The following is a 19941-nucleotide window of genomic DNA, read 5'->3' as shown; positions in this document are numbered from 1 at the left end:
TATGCTTTAGATTAAACAACATTTCAACAACAGGACTGCGCAATTAAGTGAACTTTAAAAAGTTCTTATCCTAAAAATTCTTGAGAAATGGAAAATATCATAAAAGTCTAGGAAATCTTGATGGTACGCAAAGACACGCTGGTATACTGCATCCCAGTATATGCTCAAAAATTAGAAACTTGTTCCCCATGTGAGGTGATAAAGATTGAAATCAGATAAAGGTACTTCCTCCCACAGACCATCCTTTCTGGTGCTTCTACTAGGAAAAGGACCTTGGCACAGACGGACCACATGCCCAACTGAATATTGCTGTCCTTTTGATGTTTTCTGCCTTATTACCTACCATTAAGTGATATGGTACACTTAAGGAATACATGGAGGGGCAAGAGTAATGTTACAGAGCTTTACCCAGGAGTGCACATTCCAACTTTTGTTCTATATGCATCTTCTGATCTAGTTTCTAAAATACTCCTCCCTCTTCCATGTTAAACTGATTTGCAGGTTAAGTGCTGAATACAAACAAAGTATAAATAAAGGTAAAAACTGCCCCTAGCCACAAAACTTCAAAGCCTTGTTTTCTTTCTCTAATTTCTCCCATTCTTTTTATTTTATCTACAACTGCAAACTTGGGCTGGTCTTTCAGTTACACAAAAAAGATCCTAAATTTCTCTAATACATAATTCTATATCCTGCTATCCTGCCAAAGAAGATATCTCTGACATATCACTGAGCTGTAGGAACTTAATTTACATGCAGTCTTGGATTCTGTTTGTCATCATGCTTCTACATCAATCCAATCAAGTACTGTATTTTGATAAAAACACCAAGCAGCAGCAGCAATGCCACTGCGTTTATTTCATTAATTTCTAGGGCTGCCTTGGACTACTTTCCCAAAATACCAGTCTTTCACTAGGTCCCGCCAAGTCCACTCTGAACTATAGTAGGCACAATTAAGTAAGTTAAAGAACAGCCCAGGGCATAGTCAACCTTATTAAGATTATAGATGCGGTACGGTGGCTCATGCCTGTCATCCCAGCACTTTGAGAGGCAGAGGCAGGTGGATCATGAGGTCAGGAGTTCGAGACCAGCCTGACCGACATAGTGAAACCCCATCTCTACTAAAAGTACAAAAATTAGCCGGGCATGGTGACACACGCCTGTAGTCCCAGCTACTTGGGAGGCTGGGCTGAGGCAGGAGAATCGCTTGAACCCAGGAAGCAGAGGTTGCGGTGAGCCAAGATTGCGCCACTACACTGCAGCCTGGGCAACAGAATGAGACTCCATCTCAAAAAAAAAAAAAGATTATAGATGCATCCAAATCCTCAGGTTTTAAGGTGAGCAATTTCCTGGCTGGAAAACCAGAATACTACAAATTCTCTAGTTCTTTTCAATGTTCCAAAAGTATGCTGGTACATAGCAACCTCATCTACACCACTGTCTATACAACTATACAAGTATGTACAGGAGACTCTGGCTTCATGATTTATCCCAGGAGTGTACAGGGCCATACCAGTTAGCAGTTGTCTTTTCAGAAGCTTATTGTCTCTATTATTTGCCATCTCTGGCCAGTATAATCAAGTTGGGATGGACAGTTGGCATTCTAAACTAGCCAACATTTAATTCTCTTTTTCCCTACCCCCTTCAGTCTATGATGCCTCGAAATTTCCCTTTGGTGAATGTGTTTGGCTGGGTGAGCCTAGCTATCTTAATTTCATTTTAACCCAAAATACCATAATGAGACCACATATTGGTCACTTGAGGTTTTATGTTGGAGTTTTAAAGAAGCCAATTCAAAGTGGCACTGGGAAAGCAGAGGATTGAAATCACAAACTGTAAAGAAAAACAATGTTACAAATCTGTCCTGGGCCAACAGAACCCCAAAAACAGATTAAGGAATCTGTCTCCAGACCAAAGGCAATAAAGTGGGAAATGAGAAGAGGTAAAGACGATTTAAAAACTTATTAATCACACACAGACACTTCCTGCCTCTACTTAGCCAGGCTTTTTCAAGAGAGGAAAGCAGATACCAAGAATCTTCACCAAAATGATGTTAGTCTGAAACTGGTGTATGTTGCATCTCCAGTGTTTTTAAAGACATTTTACCAGCTCTGGTGTGGTAAAGTTACCGGCGTTTCCATGTGCTCCGCATTCTACTAACGCAGAGTTAGACATCAAAGAAGAAAACGAAAAAGGAAAAAAAAAAAAGCCAAGAACAGAGAAAATAAAGCTTAAAAGTGATAAAGTTTAAAATACACATGCACAAACACACAAACATAAGATTCCCTACTAAAGTATTCATCTGTACATAGAAATATGAAATTACAGATCAAACTGTAGTTTCCTCCTGGAAACTACTGCCTTCATCGCAGCTGGGTCCCAGTGATCACAGCTACGCTTCTCAGGCAGGAGGGAAAAGAGGCCTGGTAGCAGAATACTTGTTTTTAATGGGAAGGACAGAGAAATCACATAAGGTGTTCAGAAAGTCCAAATGAATTAGAACACTGGTTCTTCACTTGGTCTTCAAACTGTTAATATTTATCACCTGACCACTTCTGTAACTCCCACATCTGTGCCAAGCACAATCCTTATTCATTAAGTTATACAACCAGAGACAGGTCTTGGCTCAAATGTCCACCCCTCACAGAGTCCTCATTCACTGCAGAAATGAGGTGACTTGTTCAGGAATCTACTTAGAGGGTTTATTTTTATTTACTTAATTTTTTTGAGACAGGGTCTTGCTCTGTTGCCCAGTCCATACAGTCCAATAACACAATCAGGTCTCACTGCAGCCTCCAATTAGCTCCTGGGCTCAAGTGATCCTCCTGCCTCAGCCTCCCAAGTAGCTGGGACAATAGGTGCATGCCACCAGGTCCAGCTAATTTTTAAAAAAATTTTTTAGCAGAGACAAGGTCTTGCTATGTTGCCGAGGCTGGTCTTGAACTCCTGGGTTCAAGCAATCTTCTCATCTCAACCTCACAAAGTACGGGGATTGCAAGTGTGAGCCACTGCTCTCGGCCTACTTAGAGGGTTTATTTACTAAAACTTCATAAGAGACACAAGGAAAGGAATTCACAGCAAAACTCAGACTGGCCACTAAGCAGTAGGGGGTAAGGGAAAGAGGTCAATAAAGGCCTACTGTGAGACCACCAAATCACCCACGGCCCTGTTCTCAGATCAGACAGCCATCACAGGCAAAAGGAACATTATGGCATTTAATTAGTGCTCCAACACTGACCTGTAAATGGCACTTTCAAGAATCACTTTCTTGGAAAAGTGTACTGTATTGGTCATACTTGGAGACCACCACAGTCAAGATCCTTTTTTTTTTTTCTATATATAGACAGGGTCTTGCTGTGTTACCTAGGCTGAAGTACAGTGGTGCCATCATGGCTTACTGCAGCCTCAGCCTTCCTTGCTCAAGTGATCCTCCCATCTCAGCCCTCAAGTAGCTGGGACTACAGGCGCGCATCACCATGCCTGGCTAAATTTTTTGTTTTTGTAGAGACAGGGTTTTGCCATGTTGCTCAGGCTGGTCTCGAACTCCTGGGTTCAAGCAACCTGCCCAGCTCAGCATCCCAAAGTGCTTGGATTACAGGCAGGAGCCACCGTGCCCTGCCAGTCAAGATCTTAAAATACCTTTCCCACCTTCATCAAAATCCCAGGACCACAGGTCCAGATTATCTTCACGCCATATTGCCAAAGAACTAAGAGAAAGAGAAATGGAAGGCAGGGAGCCCCCAAGTCCTATAAACAAGCAGACATGTTTTGTGACTAGAACTTAATCATCAGTGCATAGTAAAGATCCATCTCAAAAGTGTTTTGTTTCTTCTGTTACCATCTGAATGTTTATGTAACCATGAAATTAATACGTTGAAACCCTAACCTCCAACGTTACGGTATTATTAATAGGAGGTGGGGTCTTTGGGAGGTAATTAGGGTTAGATTAACTCATGAGGGTGTGCCCCCATGATGGGCTTAGTTAGTGCCCTATATAAGAGCAAGAGACGGGGGCACTGGCTCACGTCTGTAATCCCAACACTTTGGGAGGCTGAGGTGGACAAATGGCTTGAGGTCAGGAGTTTGAGATTAGCCCAGCCAGCATGGTGAAATCTCGTCTCTACTAAATAAATAAATAAATAAATAAATAAAATTAGCCAGGCGTGGTGGCGTGGACCTGTAATCCCAGCTACTCGAGAGGCTGAGGCAGGAGAATTGCTTGAACCCAGGAGGTGGAGGTTGCGCCACTGCACTCCAGCCTGGGCGACAAAGCGAGACTCTGTCTCAAAAAAAATAAAAATAAAAAAAGAAGAGGAGCAAGAGACATAAGAGGATAAGAAGGCTCTAATTGGGGTGGCAGACTGGCAAGAAGACATAAGACAGTAAGACAGTTGCCTACAAGCCAGGAAGATGACTGTCACCAAGAACCAGATCTGCCAGCGTTTTGATCTTGGACTTCTCATCCTCCAGGACTTCAAGAAGTAAATGTTTATTGTTTAAGCCACCTCGTCTATGGTATTTTGTGAAGCAGTCCAAGCAAACACACTCCCCTAGCCTCAAGCATTTTAACCTTTTCTCCATTCAGTAACACTTTTTTCATAGGAGGGGCACATATACATAAAACATCAGTCTATGGTATAATTTAGAAGCAGCCCCTCAGGTAATTTGGATATACTCTGGCAGCCCAGTTGAGTGTAAATGTATAAATCCAGTAGTTCTCAAACTTCAGTGTTCATCCGAATGGCCTAGAGGACTTGTTAGAACATATTGCCAGAGTTTTGGATTCAGTAGGTCTGGCCAAGGGTTTGCACTTCTAAACAGGACCTGGTAATGCTGATGCTGGTGGCTAGGGACCATACTGAGAACCACTGCACTAATCCACCTCTCAAGCTGGAACAACAGGTGCTGTGTGTGTGTGTGTTCTATTTTTTTATTTTTTGAGACAACATCTCACTCTGTTGCCCAGGCTGGAGTGCAATGGCGTGATCTCAGCTCACTGCAACCTCCGCCTCCAGGGTTCAAGCGATTCTCCTGCCTCAGCCTACCAAGTAGCTGGGACTACAGGTGCCTGCCACCACGCCTACCTAATTTTTATATTTTTAATAGAGACAGGGTTTCACCATGTTGGCCAGGAGGGTCTCAATCTCTTGGCCTTGTGATCTGCCTGCCTTGGCCTCCCAAAGTGCTGGGATTACAGGCATGAGTCACTGCACCCGGCCTGTGTGTGTGTTTTAAAGCACTGATAAGCCAGGTGCTCACGCCTGTAATCCCAGCATTTGCGAGGCTGAGGTGGGTGGATTACCTGAGGTCAGGAGTTCAAGACCAGGCTGGCCAACATGGTGAAACCCCATCTCTACTAAAAATACAAAAATTAGCTGGACGTGGTGGTGTACGCCTGTAATCCCAGCTACTCAGAGGCTGAGGCAGGAGAACTGCTTGAGCCTAGGAGGTGGAGGTTGCAGTGAGCTGAGATGATGCCACTGCACTTCAGCCTGGCTGACAGAGCAAGACGCTGTCTCAAAAAAAAAAAAAAAAGCAAGCAAGCTAGCCCTAATAGCTGGCATAGTGATACGTGCTTGTAGCTCAGCTACTTGGGAGGCTGAGGAAGGAAGACTGCTTGAGACCAGAAGTTTGAGAGTGGGCTATGATTGTGCCTGTGGATAGCCACTGCACTCCACCCTGGGAAACACAGCAAGACCCTGTCTCTAAACAAATTTTAATTAAAAAAAAAAAAAAGGCATTACAATAACTCAGATATAGCTAAAAACTAGGGATAATTTTGAATTCGGTAAAGACCAATGCTAGCTTTAACCACTCAGTTCTATCTCTCCTGAATTGAGAAGCAGGGCCCAGTGGGAACCTGGGGTCCTGGGTCGGGGGGCACTGTCGAGAACTTCCATGGTAGTGCTGCAATCTTCCTACGTCACCCTTCTGGCCTCCTGGCTGGACCAGGGTGGTAGCATTCCAGGAGAGCTGGGTGCAGGGAAGGAGAATGTGAGGTAGATTGGTGGATGCATAGGAGGAAGGTGGGAGTAGTGGTGTCAACTCTCCTGGAGGCTTGCTTCTGAAAAGGACAGTTGGAGAGTGGGAGAGATAGTTGTGGGACTGACCAATCAGGAGTCATGTTAGAATTGTATTTGATAAACGAATAGTACTTTCACATATCTAATATTTACTACAGCTTCAAGGTAGATATTTTTTCCTCATTATAATATAGTTGAGAATACAGATTCAGAGAAGTTAAGTGATTTGCCTAACGTCATACTGCCATAAGAGAACTTTAAACCTAGATTTTAGAGATAACTCTGCTATGAAAACTTTGTATGTGGCACTCAACTTTATGTGTTCATTTCCCCCAAGTGGCAAATTAAGACGATAATCCGCTTGGCACGGTGGCTCACGCCTGTAATCCCAGTACTTTGGGAAGCTGAGGTGGGGGGATCACGAGGTCAGGAGACTGAGACCATCCTGGCTAACATGGTAAAACCCCATCTCTACTAAAAATACAAAAAAATTAGCTGGGCGTGGTGGCAGGCGCCTGTAGTCCCAGCTACTCGGGAGGCTGAGGCAGAAGAATGGCGTGAACCTGGGAGGCAGAGCTCGCAGTGAGCCGAGATCATGCTACTGCACTCCAGCCTGGGCGACACAGCAAGACTTCGTCTCAAAAAAAAAAAAAAAAAAAAAAAAAGACAATAATCTGAGCCTCTTCAGCAAGTGCTCCAAGTTTCTGGAAAAGTAGTATCACTCTGCACATATTTTCATAATTCAAGTCATTTTCACTCAGATCAAAGTGAAAGACTCTGACTGGGTGCGGTGGCTCACACCTGTAATCCCAGCACTTTGGGAGGCTGAGGTGGGTGGATCACAAGGTCAGGAGTTCAAGACCGGCCTGGCCAACTTAGTGAAACCCCATCTCTACTAAGAATACAAAAAAATTACCTGGGCGTGGTGGCGGGCGCCTGTAATCCCAGCTATTCAGGAGGCTGAGGCAGACGAATCGCTTGAACCCAGGAGGCAGAGGTTACAGTGAGCCGAGACCACGCCACTGCAATCCAGCCTGGGTGACAGTGCAAGACTCCATCTCCAAAAAAAAAAAAAAAAAAAGTGGCCAGGCACGGCGGCTCACACCTGTAATCCCAGCATTTTGGGAGGCCGAAGTAGGTAGATCACGAGGTCAGGAGATCGAGACCATCCTGGCTAACATGGCGAAACCCTGTCTCTACTAAAAAAAAGTACAAAAATTAGCCAGGCGTGGTGGCGGGCGCCTGTAGTCCCAGCTATGCGGGAGGCTGAGGCAGGAGAATGGCGTGAACCCAGGAGGCGGAGCTCGCATTGAGTGGAGATGTGCCACTGCACTCCAGCTTGGACGACAGAGCGAGACTCCATCTCAAAGGAAAAAAAAAAAAGGTGAAAGACTATCTTAAAGCCTGAATCTCACTCCCAACCTCAAAGATCCCTCTTGAGAAGGAGAGGACCGGGGACTAGAGGACCAGATGCTGCCAGTTCTCACCAATGGAATCACAAGGCAGCTGTAAACCAAGTGCCATAGCCATCCATCAGAAATCCAAAACAACAAAACCCTGAATGGAAGGGATGGAAGGGACTGACAGAGCTCGAGGCACAATGTCAAATTGTAACTAATGGCTTTTCAGTCTTTCACCCCATTTAAGAGTTTCAGACTATTGCAAAAATAACGTCCTAAACAATCTTGGTGCCTGAGTAATTTATTTTGAAGAAGCAAAATTAGTATTTTAGAGTGTAATACCTTTGAAGAGTCAGACAAACCCAACTCTACCTTTTACCAGCTATTTTTCCTACGACAAATTTCTTATCTTACTCTATCTCCTCAATTGTAAAGTAGGAAGATTAATAACAGAACCCACCTTCTATACAGTTTTGAAGATTAAATTAGGAAATTCATCAAGAAGACTAAGCATAGTGCTTAGCACATAGTAAGTGTTCAAATGCATGGTAGCCATCATTTGAAAGTCAGGATCCTTGCCAGTCACAGTGGCTCACACCTGTAATCCCAGCACTTCAGGAGGCCAAGGCCAGCGGATCACCTGAGGTCAGGAGTTCGAGACCAGCCTGGCCAACATGGTAAAACCCCATCGCTACTAAAAATACAAAAATTAGGCCGGGCGTGGTGGCTTATGCGTGTAATCCCAGCACTCTGGGAGGGCGAGGCAAGTGGATCAATCATGAGGTCGAGTTTGAGACCAGCCTGGCCAAGATGGTGAAATCCCATCTCTACTAAAAATACAAAAATCAGCCAGGTGCGGTGGAAGGCGCCTACAGTCCCAGCTCCTTGGGAGGCTGTGGCAGGAGAATCACTTGAATCTGGGAGACGGAGGTTGCAGTGAGCCGAGATCATGCCACTGTACTCCAGCATGGGTGACAGAACAAGACTCCATCTCAAAAAAAAAGAAAATTAGCCTGGCAGGGTGGCACACAGGTGGCGCACACCTGTAGTCCTAGCCACTCAGGAAGCTGAGGCAGGAGAATCCCTTGAACCCGGGAGGCCGAGGTTGCAGTAAGCTGAAATCGTGCCACTACACTGCACTCCAGCCTGGACAACAGAGCAAGACTCCGTCTCAAAAACAAAGTCAGGATCCTGGTGAGTATCTGTGACCCAAGAACAGATAAACTACCTACAGAATTGTTCCCCAAACAATTGTAATAAGGTTCTCTTTAGCAGCCTAAACTCCTAAGCAAGCAAAATGTTAGAAATCTGGAGACTAAAAGCCGGTTATCCAAACCTAAATTACCAAGAGTTTCACATAACACTGGATCAACCTGTGAACTCCAGCACCTTAGGACCAGAACAGAAAGAATGTTGTCCAAAAAGCAAGAAAAAAAGACATACATATTTGCCAAGAAGACACAGTAATAAACCAATTCCCAGCATTTCTGCCCTGTTCTCTAAGGACAACAGAAAGCAATAATGTCTACCCCAGACAGGAGAAATCACTGGGCAAGAAGAGCCCAAAGATATATCTGTTTTCTCTGAAAGGAAGCATCCAACACTATGTGGCCTTTAATCCTCTACCACGTGGCTGAACTCGCACTCTTCTTAAAGTCAAAGTACACAGCAGTTGAGAGTAAACAGCTGGGCCCAAACGCACTCATGCCCGGCAAGCACGTTGTGACCTCAAGGAAAACATGAGGCAAAATAAAAACACCAAGCACACACCAAATGGGCTTTTAAATGACTGATATCACACCAACCACCAAGCTCCCCTGGTGCTAGATCTTAAGGGGAAAGAAGGGTTCCTTTAAACAGAGATGCCTATAAACAAGCAAGCTGAAAACGAACAAGTTTAAGAGAGAAAAGCATACAAAAATCTTGGCTGCTGGTGATGAGCCATGGAAAATCATGAATGTGCCAGTGCCAAGGGAGGAGGAAGTCTAATATCTAACTTTGCAGACTTGGGAACATAAAAGCAACAAAGCCATAAGGAAGCCCAAATGCAAAAGAGAAAAAAAAAAAAGGCACATGGCACATTTCCTCTTCATATGGGTAGCAATTCGAGCAGTGCTTTGGGCCTGCAGAGCACTTAGCTCAGTACCCAAAGCCCCTTAGTATTTAATATCAACATAACTTCCTGAAGGGTGACAAAAATCTGTCCTGGATTACTGGGTGATTTCTAATATGTACCATAACCAACACTAAGTCAACATTTCAGGGATCAAATTTCCTACTCTGCAGCATGTTGGAATGCATTCTTGGCATTAGACTTCTTCCCATTCCAGTCCACCCTCAGAAAATGCAGAAGCCACTGGGAAATAAAGACTCAACCTGTCCCAAGATAATATTCCAGCTATGCACAAGTGACTAACAAAAACAAATAGAAGTTCATTCAGATGTCCCTTCACATTCAGTAAAAAACTAATTTCATCCATTTAAACGCAGAGGAGGGGCAATTTCAGGAAGAACACTCAAGACTGTTAAGTCAATATTCACCAGAACTTGGATTCCTATAAAACCTGGGATTGATCAAAGAGTTCATCTCAAGCCCCTAAATACCTGTAATCCATAGCAGGTTAACTATGGTGCCCAATTCTGAGTAACTGAAAACCCACTTTCGCAAAATGCAAAAATGGCAAGGCAAAAAAGGTGGAAGCAATACTTCTAAACTATAATGTTTATCCAAGACTCCAGTACTTTCAGCAGGTCATGGACAATTATTAAAAAAAAAAAAAAAAAAAAAGAAAAAGAAAAAGGCCTGTCACGGTAGCTCATGTCTGTAATCCTAGCACTTTGGAAGGCCAAGGTGGGTGGATCACCTGAGGTTGGGAGTTCAGGACCAGCCTGGCCAACATGATGAAACTCCATCTCTACTAAAAATACAAAACTTAACCTGGCATGGTGGCGGGAGCCTGTAATCCCAGCTACTCGGGAGGCTGAGGCATGAGACTCGCTTGAACCTGGGAAGCAGAGGTTGCAGTGAGCCGAGATTACACCACTGTATTCCAGTCTGGGTGACAGACTGAGACTCCATCTCAAAAAGAAAAAAAAAAAAAAGGGCTGCAGTACTTCTGTACTGGAGCAGTGTAACCAGTGTAACCAATCCTTCTCCAGGTAAAAGCATTATAGTGGCCTGGCACTGGACACACCATGCATCTTCAGCTGTTAAGCATTCACTGATGATCCTTGACCAGGGAAGTGCCAAGGTCCAACCATACATGGACCAGCAGGTAAAGAAACCAAAATCACTATATTCCAGAGGCTCCACAAGGATTAAGCATTGGTGAGCAGCATTTGTTAGCTGCTTGGCCATAGAAATCTAGTAAAAAACAATTTTTTTTTTGAGACAAGGTCTTGGCTCCACTGCCCAGGCTGGAGTGCACTGGCGTAATCACGGCTTACTACAGCCTCAACCTCCTGGGCTCAAGCGATTCTCCTGCTTCAGCTTTCTGAGTAAGCTGGGACTACAGGTGCATACCACCACATCCAGCAATTTTTGTGTCTTGTAGAGATGGGGTCTCCCTATGTTAACAGCCCAGGCTGGTCCTGGGCTTGGGCAATCCTTTCCCCTTGGCCTCCCAAAGTGCTGGGATTATAGGTGTGAGCTATCGCACTTGGCCAAGAACAGTATTAAAGGCCATTTCTATGAATAAATGGGCAGACTGCGTATATGCACTTAAACCTAACCCATCAACCTCAATATAAAGTCTAACACAAGCAACTTGGCTTGAACACAACTCCCAGCTCTTCAGAAATAGCAGCCTAAGAGTCCCAACAGGTACTTCATGGCTCTTGATTTAAGAAAGGTCAAGTAACTCTGCCAAGACAGAAAAGGTCCAGACTCACCAACAAAGTTGAACCACCATTACTACAGAGCTGTCCAGGGCACACAACTCTGAAGGTGACGTGACCTTCCAAATCCAAATTTACTAGAAAAGTGCCCCTAAACTAGCCAAGAACATAGCAGTCTGTACCAAAGACTTGACCTAACCACAGGAACCACTAAGACCCTGGAACCACTCTTTCATGGAGTTTTATGATTAGAGTCCAAATTCTCAAAGTCACTGGAACACTGAGACAACTACTGGTCTGGAGATGGATGTGCAATGTGGATTCTATCAAGTCCATGGAACTTAAGAATAGCATTATGAAAAGGCAAATTAGTACTTTAACTTTCTTGAATATTTAGCTTCACAAAAAAAGCCTCTGAAAAGCTGTCCCAGGTTAACCCTGGGGCAAGCTGATTGAACCTTTTCCTCTAATGCCTTCAGCTCACATATTTAGTGTGGTCTATATCCATTTATAAAACCTTGCTTTGCAAGTTTTCCAGATATGTGCACATAAGTATGCTTTCCTAAGAAAACTAAATGCCTCTGATGGAGATATTGTTTCTACCTTTTAAATCTCTTCCTAGTACCTATCTGGTATAATCACACAGGGCTATTTCCCACCCCCAGTGGAATTTCCAGATCTCTCTGACTTAGAAACAAATGCTCTCAGCAGTAAGTCTGAAGTTCCTAATACCCTCACCACCAACATACTGGGAAAGGACCATGCAATATTAAGCAACCTATGTCAGTGTCAATCCAAGTTTTTGTGTTTTGTATTAAAACAAGCTGATAGCCTTTGGTAGCAAGTTAGCTGAACCTAAAAATCATGGTCAGGACCATAATTACATTCATATTCCCTGCTACTATATAAACAGCTAAGTCAAAAGGGCACTTCCAGGACTCTGGTCTAAAAAACATTTCTTATAAAGAAAACTGGTGTCAGAGTCAATGAATCTAGTTAAAAAAGACATTCTGAGAAGGCAAATCTGGTCATCTCACAAGGCTACCAAAGAAGAAGACCACAGGCAGACAGCTAAAATATTCATAGATTCTTCTTCTTCCTCCATAAAAACAATGTGTCACTGAAGGAACCCAGATATGTTTTTAATCCTAAAATGGCAATTTCAAAAACAAAGACAGTGTCTACTCACACAATCCTTCAAGTAAGATGTAGTGAGTCCCCAAACATTTGGACTTTGTACTGCCCCAGGAACAGGGGGTAAAGGCATGTTAATTTTATCATAAGTGATGCACAGAAGTCCAGTAAAAACTGTGTAAATAAACCCAGGCCCTTGGGTAGCGGACTTACAATCCCAAGTACAACAGCAAAACTGAGGATGAAGACGACACTCAATCTGCAGTATCTTTTTTCTCCTTTCTAATATTCCAGAAATGCAAACCAAGCCAAAAACAATCTCACCAAGCTACCCTTTAAACCTCAAAGTCTCATAAGCCAAGCGTTTGGGGTAATACTTACCTTACTACTGACACTTAGGATCTTCTTTCCAAACTTCTATTTTCACTATGAAACTGCAATTGACTTTAACAAGGTATCACATGCCCTGAACTTAGCATGGAGGCAGGGCCACAGAGGTTTCACTGCCAGGGCAGCATCTTTCCATGTCAATTTTTTTTTTTAGATCACTTCTTATCTCCACACTTACTGCCCCCCAGCACTACCCTTTTCCTATCCCCAAGTCTTTTTCCCCAATGTTATTTTACTCCACCACATGAGGAGGCTAGCATTATCTTTGCTTGAAAACTGTTTACTAATTTGCCTGTCAAACATTCTATAGAACCGTTTACATCTTACTACAGAAACCTCCTGGGTACATATTGACAGCTCAGCAAGTATTTACACAAAGCTCTGAAACATTCGGTTCCTTCAGAGACGAAGAAGATGCTGTGTCAAGCAGAGAATTATCAAACACCGTTTCCTCTACTATTTTCCCTCCTTTATAAAGGAAAGCTCCCTTCCTCTAATATACCTAAATTACACTTCTAAACTGCTAAGCCAGGAAGAGAAGAATGGAAATTCAGGTGTATTGGAGAAGAGAAAGAATAGCATTTCCAGGACCACGTGCAAAGCACACCATGTAGTTTTTTAAACCATAGCTATGAGAAACAACGAATGCACCTATGAAATTGACCCTGAAACACAGCTTTTCCTCTTCCAGTCTCAGGAACTTTTGCTTCTCTCTCAGCAAAATTTACAGGACAAGTCCAAGCACTCAGATTACAACCAACTGCCCAAACCAGACCTAGACCTGCCCAAACACCAGGAATCTGGAGAGCTTAATGTTCCTCTCTCTCCCTACTCCTTCCCAAAAGCAGCAGAATATTAACACTGAACTTATGAATATCCATTCCTCACCCCAACCCCAAGTGCCAAAGCCTGCTGGGGATCCTGAAGCAACTATTTTTCAAGTCTTGCTTTAATGAAATCTAGCTAACTTTCCAATGACTATTTAGTGTTTTAAAACCACCAGCCAGGTGGAATGACTAATGACAAACAGATTAACAGTTTCAAGGCAACAGTCTGGTAGAGCTTTTTCTGTAAAGGTCCACAGACCACAATGGCACCCAACTGTTCAGAGCTTGTTCCTGTGAATCTCAGGAGAAAATAGCTTTGAGTTCCTTCAGCCCAGGGGAAGAAAGATGGTCTCAAGACCCCTGATTTATGTATAGAAAGCTGCCCTCACAAACAAGCCAGCTATGGAAGCACAGATGTGTAGCATCTTAGAGTGAGGTCATGCAGACCAACTTCATTTTATTGATGAGGGAGAAAATGAAAAACAAGAGAAAGCAAATGACCTGCCCAGGGTCACACAGCTTAATCTGGAGCTGTATGTGGAACCTAAGCCTCCTCCTTCCTCCTCCTGTTGTGAGTCCTGTGCTCTTTACCACTAATGCAACACACAACTGAAGTGTGCACCAGTAATAACAACTTAAGTGTGCATCAGTAATAATAATGACCAATCTAAACAACAAAAAACTCAGAGATAAAAGTCACAGGAATCAGGACTCCATTCGAGCCCCAGGCATTACAGCTCACTGGCAGAAAAGAACGACTCGGTGCCAATATATTTGAATACCACATTTTTACCATATTTACAAGCTTCAGTTGCTTCTAGAATTTTGAGAGTTGAAGCCAATTAATAAAACCTTTTGAGGGGTGGGAAGAGGAAAGGGCCCTGCCCATTACTTTGTTAGCCTATTCCCACATTTTTAAAAAGTTCACTAACCTCTTTGCAAAGGGCCTACTGTAGACATTACACCCTACAGGAGTCAATCCAACATATTAATGTTTAATGCAATCCAAGACATCCTGTTTCAGCAGGTGCTGCTTGTCATGGTTACCCATGTCACACACAAAGCAAGAAACCTAAAAAGTCCTCACAGGGCCCAATACACAAGAAGCCAAACCCGGTCCTGGCTGCTTTCTCTGTTCTCACACCACCATCTCAATCCTCATCACCCCAGTTCTCTCATGAACAGTAGAGAAACATGAAACCCCCACAACTAAAGTGCCATCTCAGTGTGGTTTTCCTGGTCCCTCCTACTTGAGAGAGCTCCAAGAGTCCTGTATTTCAGCCAGCCTAGAATTTCTGCCAGTAGGCATTCCCATAATAAATCTAGGATTCCTGTATCTGTTTCCCAGGAGTCAGAAATATCATTTGATATTTCCATAGTAGAAACTAACAACCAAACTTCTACAATCAAATCCAACTGGTTCCTGGACTATTTATTGTATTTCATTTTTTACCTTGGTAAACTGGTACTACTCTCAAAGTATTATTGCTAAACAGCGTTCCAATAAAAGGCCTTAAATCAACTTCGTGTGTGTAAGTAACCTAAAACTATGTCATCAGTACCAGGATTCAACACTTGACATACGCTACTTATGAAAAGGAATAAAGTAGAAGTTTGTCTGCTAGGACCTTCCCAGCTCCTGTGAAAAAGACATAGTCACAATACACACACCTAATCTTTATTTCATAACAGCAGAGTCAAATGAAAACATTATCACCTTAGCTATGTTAATTAAGTCGCTGCAAAATATTCTTAATCTAAGACTGGGCCAGGGAAAGATGGGGGCAGAGCAAGACTTTTTAATTTCAGAATGTTCAAGACTAAAGCATCATGGTCTGAAAAAACATTCATCCTCAAGTGGCAAAAAGGAATTCAGAACAAAGTCTGAACCTACAACCCTCACCTAGACTACTACCACACACCTGAAGCAGTCCACAAAACTGGAAGCTGCACTGTCTCTCAAACAAGTGAATGCTCACCAGCCCATTCCCTGGGCCTCTGGGGAGTAGGCCACTGAGCTGAAATTAATTAGGAATCTATGTTGTGTGTGTGTGGGTCTAGTGATAATAAAAGAGATCAGAAAATTCATCCAAAGGCAGCAGACAGGCTTCCAAACAGGGACTGTATCCATTCTCCTATCATCCACACAGAAAAAGTGTTCCATAATTTAATGACTGAAAAACAGAAATCATTATACCAAAAGAGTTGGCTTTTTCTTTAAAAAGTTTGACTAAATATTTCCAAACCAGCAGAGTTCAAATCAATTTTGCTTTTAAATGAACCCTGACTTACTACCCCAAATGACTTATTCTAATAGTTTTCAAGAAAGGTAAACTTTTCAGCCAAAACCAAACAAAACAAGGGGAATGAGGGGAAAGAGGTTCAGACTATAGGATGACCCAGAGACAAGAGGATGCTGTCTTTTAAGACAAAACTTTTCCTCCAGACACTAGAAAAACAATGTAACATCTCCCTATTTCTTGCCCAGATACACAACATCATGGAAGATGTAGAATCAAGGCACAGAGCTCCAAGCCCACCATCTAACACAGCTAATTTCAAAATGCCCAGCTCAAAGGACGAGTAGAAAAGTAGCTCTAGGATGGGCTGGGAATACAGCTAGTAAGTGAACAAAATCTCCTAGCACAAAAGCGCAAGGGGTTTGGGAGGCGATGGATGGAGCTTCCCCCTCTTTGAAAACATGTATGACTCCACAGAATACTCAGTATCCCTGACCAAAAGCACTGCTGACAGAGCATGATGAAAATGGAAGAAAAGCAATAAAATAAAACAAGATAGAATAGTATAAAAAGATACTTCGAAGTTGCAATTTCTAAGCTAATCTCAAGTGTCATTCTAGGTCATATCTTCATGTCTTGGAAGACAAGAAAAAAAGTGGTACATTAAAATGCAAAGGAATAAACTGGCCAGTCTCTATTTCAAAGCTCTAAAATGACTGATGACAAAACAGAAAACTAGACTTTTTGTTATTCCAGGAAAAAAACAATTTCACCAAACCAAGCCTTTAGGAGAAAGTCCCTCAAGATCATGAAAGACACCAACTTCCGTTTAAATTAAGCTGCTATTCCAAAGTTCAATTAACAAAAGAAAGTGTTAACAAGATTCAACATGTAAACAAAGAAAGAGGCCAGCCTTCCATAACACAGAACGCTTGAACCTAATATAAAATTCCTCAGAAAGCTCTCAGTTCTTAAAAAAAAAAAAAAACGAAAATTGTTTTCTCCCCCACCCATAAAGATCCCACATTTGCCACTCAATAAAAACCCCAGTAAAATCATTTCAATTCTGCAAAGCAACCAGTGTCAAAATTACTCAAGACAAATGCATCTTCAGAGCCATCAAAGAAGTCATTTATACCATCAGGAAAGTCACAAAACCAAAACAAACAGCAAACCCATTGTAGAGAAAAAACTCAGCTACTGTTCTGACAACACAGAATTCATTTCAGGCTGCATAAAACATAACAAGCAAAATAAATCCAAGGTACAAGCAAAATGCCATTGCCCCCTCTTTTGTTTCGGGCACAATGTAACAAGGGCAGGCTGTCTGAGGCTTTGCTCCTGCTGATACAGTATTGCTACTTAAACCTCCCTCCTCAAGGTCACAGCCAATTTCAGCTCTGGAATAAAAGGCAGATAGTGGCAGCGATGGTTTGGGTTATCACTGGCAGAAAAGCAGAGTGTAAAAGTTTATGAGCTCATCAGGATTGTTGTACCATTACATCAGAGGCAATTATAAATGGCCAAGAGCAGGAGATGGGGAGCCAATCAGATCACAGATAGGATGTCAACCTAAGACCAACTGTCTCCTGGCTTTGACAGAAGGATTTTACCTCCATAATTCAAATCCCAAACCAAAGCAATCTGCACTTACTACTCCAATCACTCAGCTGTTTACCAGCACTTCCAGAGAGAAGCCCAGGCCACTGGGCCGGCGGAGCCTAAGACAGGAGATGGCAAGGGCTGCCCTAGGTGAACCGCAGCCGGCCTCTAGCAGCTCCCAAGCGGTCCCCTGCCCTCCCTCGAGGTCCCCCCGAGCTCTAGGGGCCCTCTTTGAAAGCACAGATGGGGGGCGGCCCAGAGGAAGGCCGGGGGACGGAGAGGAGCGGCAGGTGAGCAAAGAAACGTTCATTCAACTCCTGGGTTCCTACCACTGCCTACACTCCTAACCTGAGCCCCCAGCACCCCCTCACTCCCGGCCAGGCCCTTCCCCACACACTCTGCCCCGCACCCCCATCAAGACCCCTGGAGTTCGAAGGGACCAGGGGAGAGGAACAAGAGAAGCAGACACCTCTGGGAAAGCCCGACACAAAGGCTGGAGGAGGAAAGGAGAGGAAGGCAGACAGGCAGCCATTTTAAGAGAGAAGAGCCAGACAATGGCAGCTCCCCAGCAGTGGGGGCCCGAGACTGAGGGGAGCCCAAGGCTGTGGCCCGCTGACCGCAGCCGCCACCCACCCCCAGGACCACGCTCGCCCCAGCCCCCTCCCCACTCAGCTGTGTACCTGAGGGGTCCGGGCGAGCGGCTGCCCCCCCGCCGCCGCTGCTCCCGGGGCTCATGGGCGCGTGGTGGCTCCTTTGTTGGGCCCCTCCCGAGGCGGCCGCCGCCGCCGCCGCCGCTGCCGCCGCCGCAGCCCCCCCAGCACTGCGAGGCCATGTCCGCCGGGCCCTTGCCGGCGCCCCCGTCCTGGGGCCCGCCGCCGTAGTCGCCCCCGGGGTAGCCCTGGTAGCCCCGGGCCGAGCTGGGCGACGTGAGCAGTTGGTTGAGGGTGGGGGTGGCGGTGGGCTGGGGAGTTCCCCCGCCGGCCGCGGAGGGGCCGCCTCCCCCCATGGCCCCGAAGCGCTGCTGAGCGAAGGACGAAGACGACGAAGAGGCGGAGGCGCTGGAGGAGGGAGGCGGCTTGGAGCCGGGAGCCGCCGCCGCGCCGGAGCCCGGAGTGCCACCTCTCGGGGAGCTCAGCGCGTAGGCCGGGGCGGGCGGGGGGTAGGCGCTGCGGTTGGGGTAGTAGGAGTTGTACTGGTGGTTGGGGAAGCCGTGGTCGTGAGAGTTCTGCTGGGGCCCCGCGTAGGGCTCCAGGCCCCCGCCGCCGCCGCTCTGCAGCGCTGCCAGGCCAGGGCTTTGTTGTCCGCCATGTTGTTGGTGGAAGACGGCGGCCGCGGCGGCGACAACGGCAGACGGGCTCCGGCCGTAGGGTTGCCCGAAGCCGTAGGCTGGGGGCGGCAAGGCGGCCGCGGCAGAGTGAGGAGGCGCCCCCACCCCATCGCTGCTGCCGCCACCGCCGCCGCCGGGCGGCTCCGTGAGGTTATTGTTCAGGGCGGGCCTAGGGCCCGCGTTCCCGTTCGAGTTCTTCAGGTCCGGCTCCGCGCCGGGCCCGCCGCCGCCGCCAGCTCCGCCGCCGCCGCCACCCCCATTGCTCTCGGCCCCGTCTTGCAGCTCCTTTCCCAGCGGCTGCGGCGGCCCCACGGCAGGGCCCTCGCTTTCCTGCCCGGCGGCTGCCTTCATTTCCCCGCGCTCGGCCGCTGCCGCCGCCGCCGCCTCGCCCCCCGCCTCCTCCCGCTGCTGCTGCTCGGCTTTCTTCAGCTCCGAGGGCGGCGGCGGCGGCGGGTTGCCCAGGCTGCTGGCGGCGGCGGGGGCGACCTGCGCGGCCATGATCCCCGCTGTCTCGTCCGCGGAGAGACCCGGCCCTGTCTTCGTCTTCTCCCCCCCTCCCACCCCGCCCCGGGGCCGAGTCCCCCGGGCTGCCCTCCCCCCCCGCCCGGGCGGGCCTCGCGGGGCTCCGCTGCTGCGCTGCGCTCGCTCCTCTCCCCCCCGCCCCGCCGGCTCAGGCTCCGGGCTGGCGGCGGCGGAGGAGGAGGAGGCGGCGGCGGCCGAGGCGCCGGCGGCTCAGCTGCTCCCGGCTCTGTAGGCTCGGGACCCGGCTCTCCCGGCTCATTCCCCCCAAGCCCTTGCCTGGGAATGAGGGGGGCGGTGGAGGCTCCGCTCCCCAGGGCCTGGCCCCGCTGTGACTCTCCGCTTTCTGCTGCCGGAGAAAGGAGGAGGGAGGGAGGGAGGGAGGCGAGGGGGAGGGGGCGGGGAGGGAGGGAGGGAGCGGGGGGAGGGGGACCCGGGACGGGCGGGCTGGAGGGCGCGCGGCAGCAGCCCAGGCGCCGGGAGCCAGAGTCAGAGCGCGGGCCGGGCCGGGCGCCCTGCCTCCCCTCGCCAGCCGCGGCTTGGGTCGAGGCTGCGGCGCGGCAGCGGGCGGGCGAGAAAGCGGTCGGCCGGACTGAGCGGCTAGAGCGCCCCACTCTCCTCCGAGTCCCCCTCACTCCGACACGA

At 46.7% G+C, this 19941-nt stretch overlaps 1 protein-coding gene across 1 annotated transcript in view; it reads right to left on the bottom strand.

The window, feature by feature from the left end:
• ARID1A (AT-rich interaction domain 1A) overlaps positions 1–19275 on the bottom strand; it is an 85703-nt gene extending 66428 nt beyond the window's left edge. The window contains 3 exon segments of the mRNA XM_025380900.1: positions 18131–18160; positions 18162–18260; positions 18262–19275. Of these exon segments, the coding sequence (XP_025236685.1) occupies positions 18131–18160; positions 18162–18260; positions 18262–19275 (1143 nt within the window).
• Between the last annotated feature and the right edge of the window lie 666 nt (positions 19276–19941).

This window comes from Theropithecus gelada, chromosome 1 (assembly GCF_003255815.1).
Source record: "Theropithecus gelada isolate Dixy chromosome 1, Tgel_1.0, whole genome shotgun sequence".
Lineage (NCBI taxonomy): Eukaryota > Metazoa > Chordata > Mammalia > Primates > Cercopithecidae > Theropithecus > Theropithecus gelada.
The sequence above is the reverse complement of the archived record's forward strand: the minus strand, read 5'-3'. Positions and strand labels throughout refer to the sequence as shown.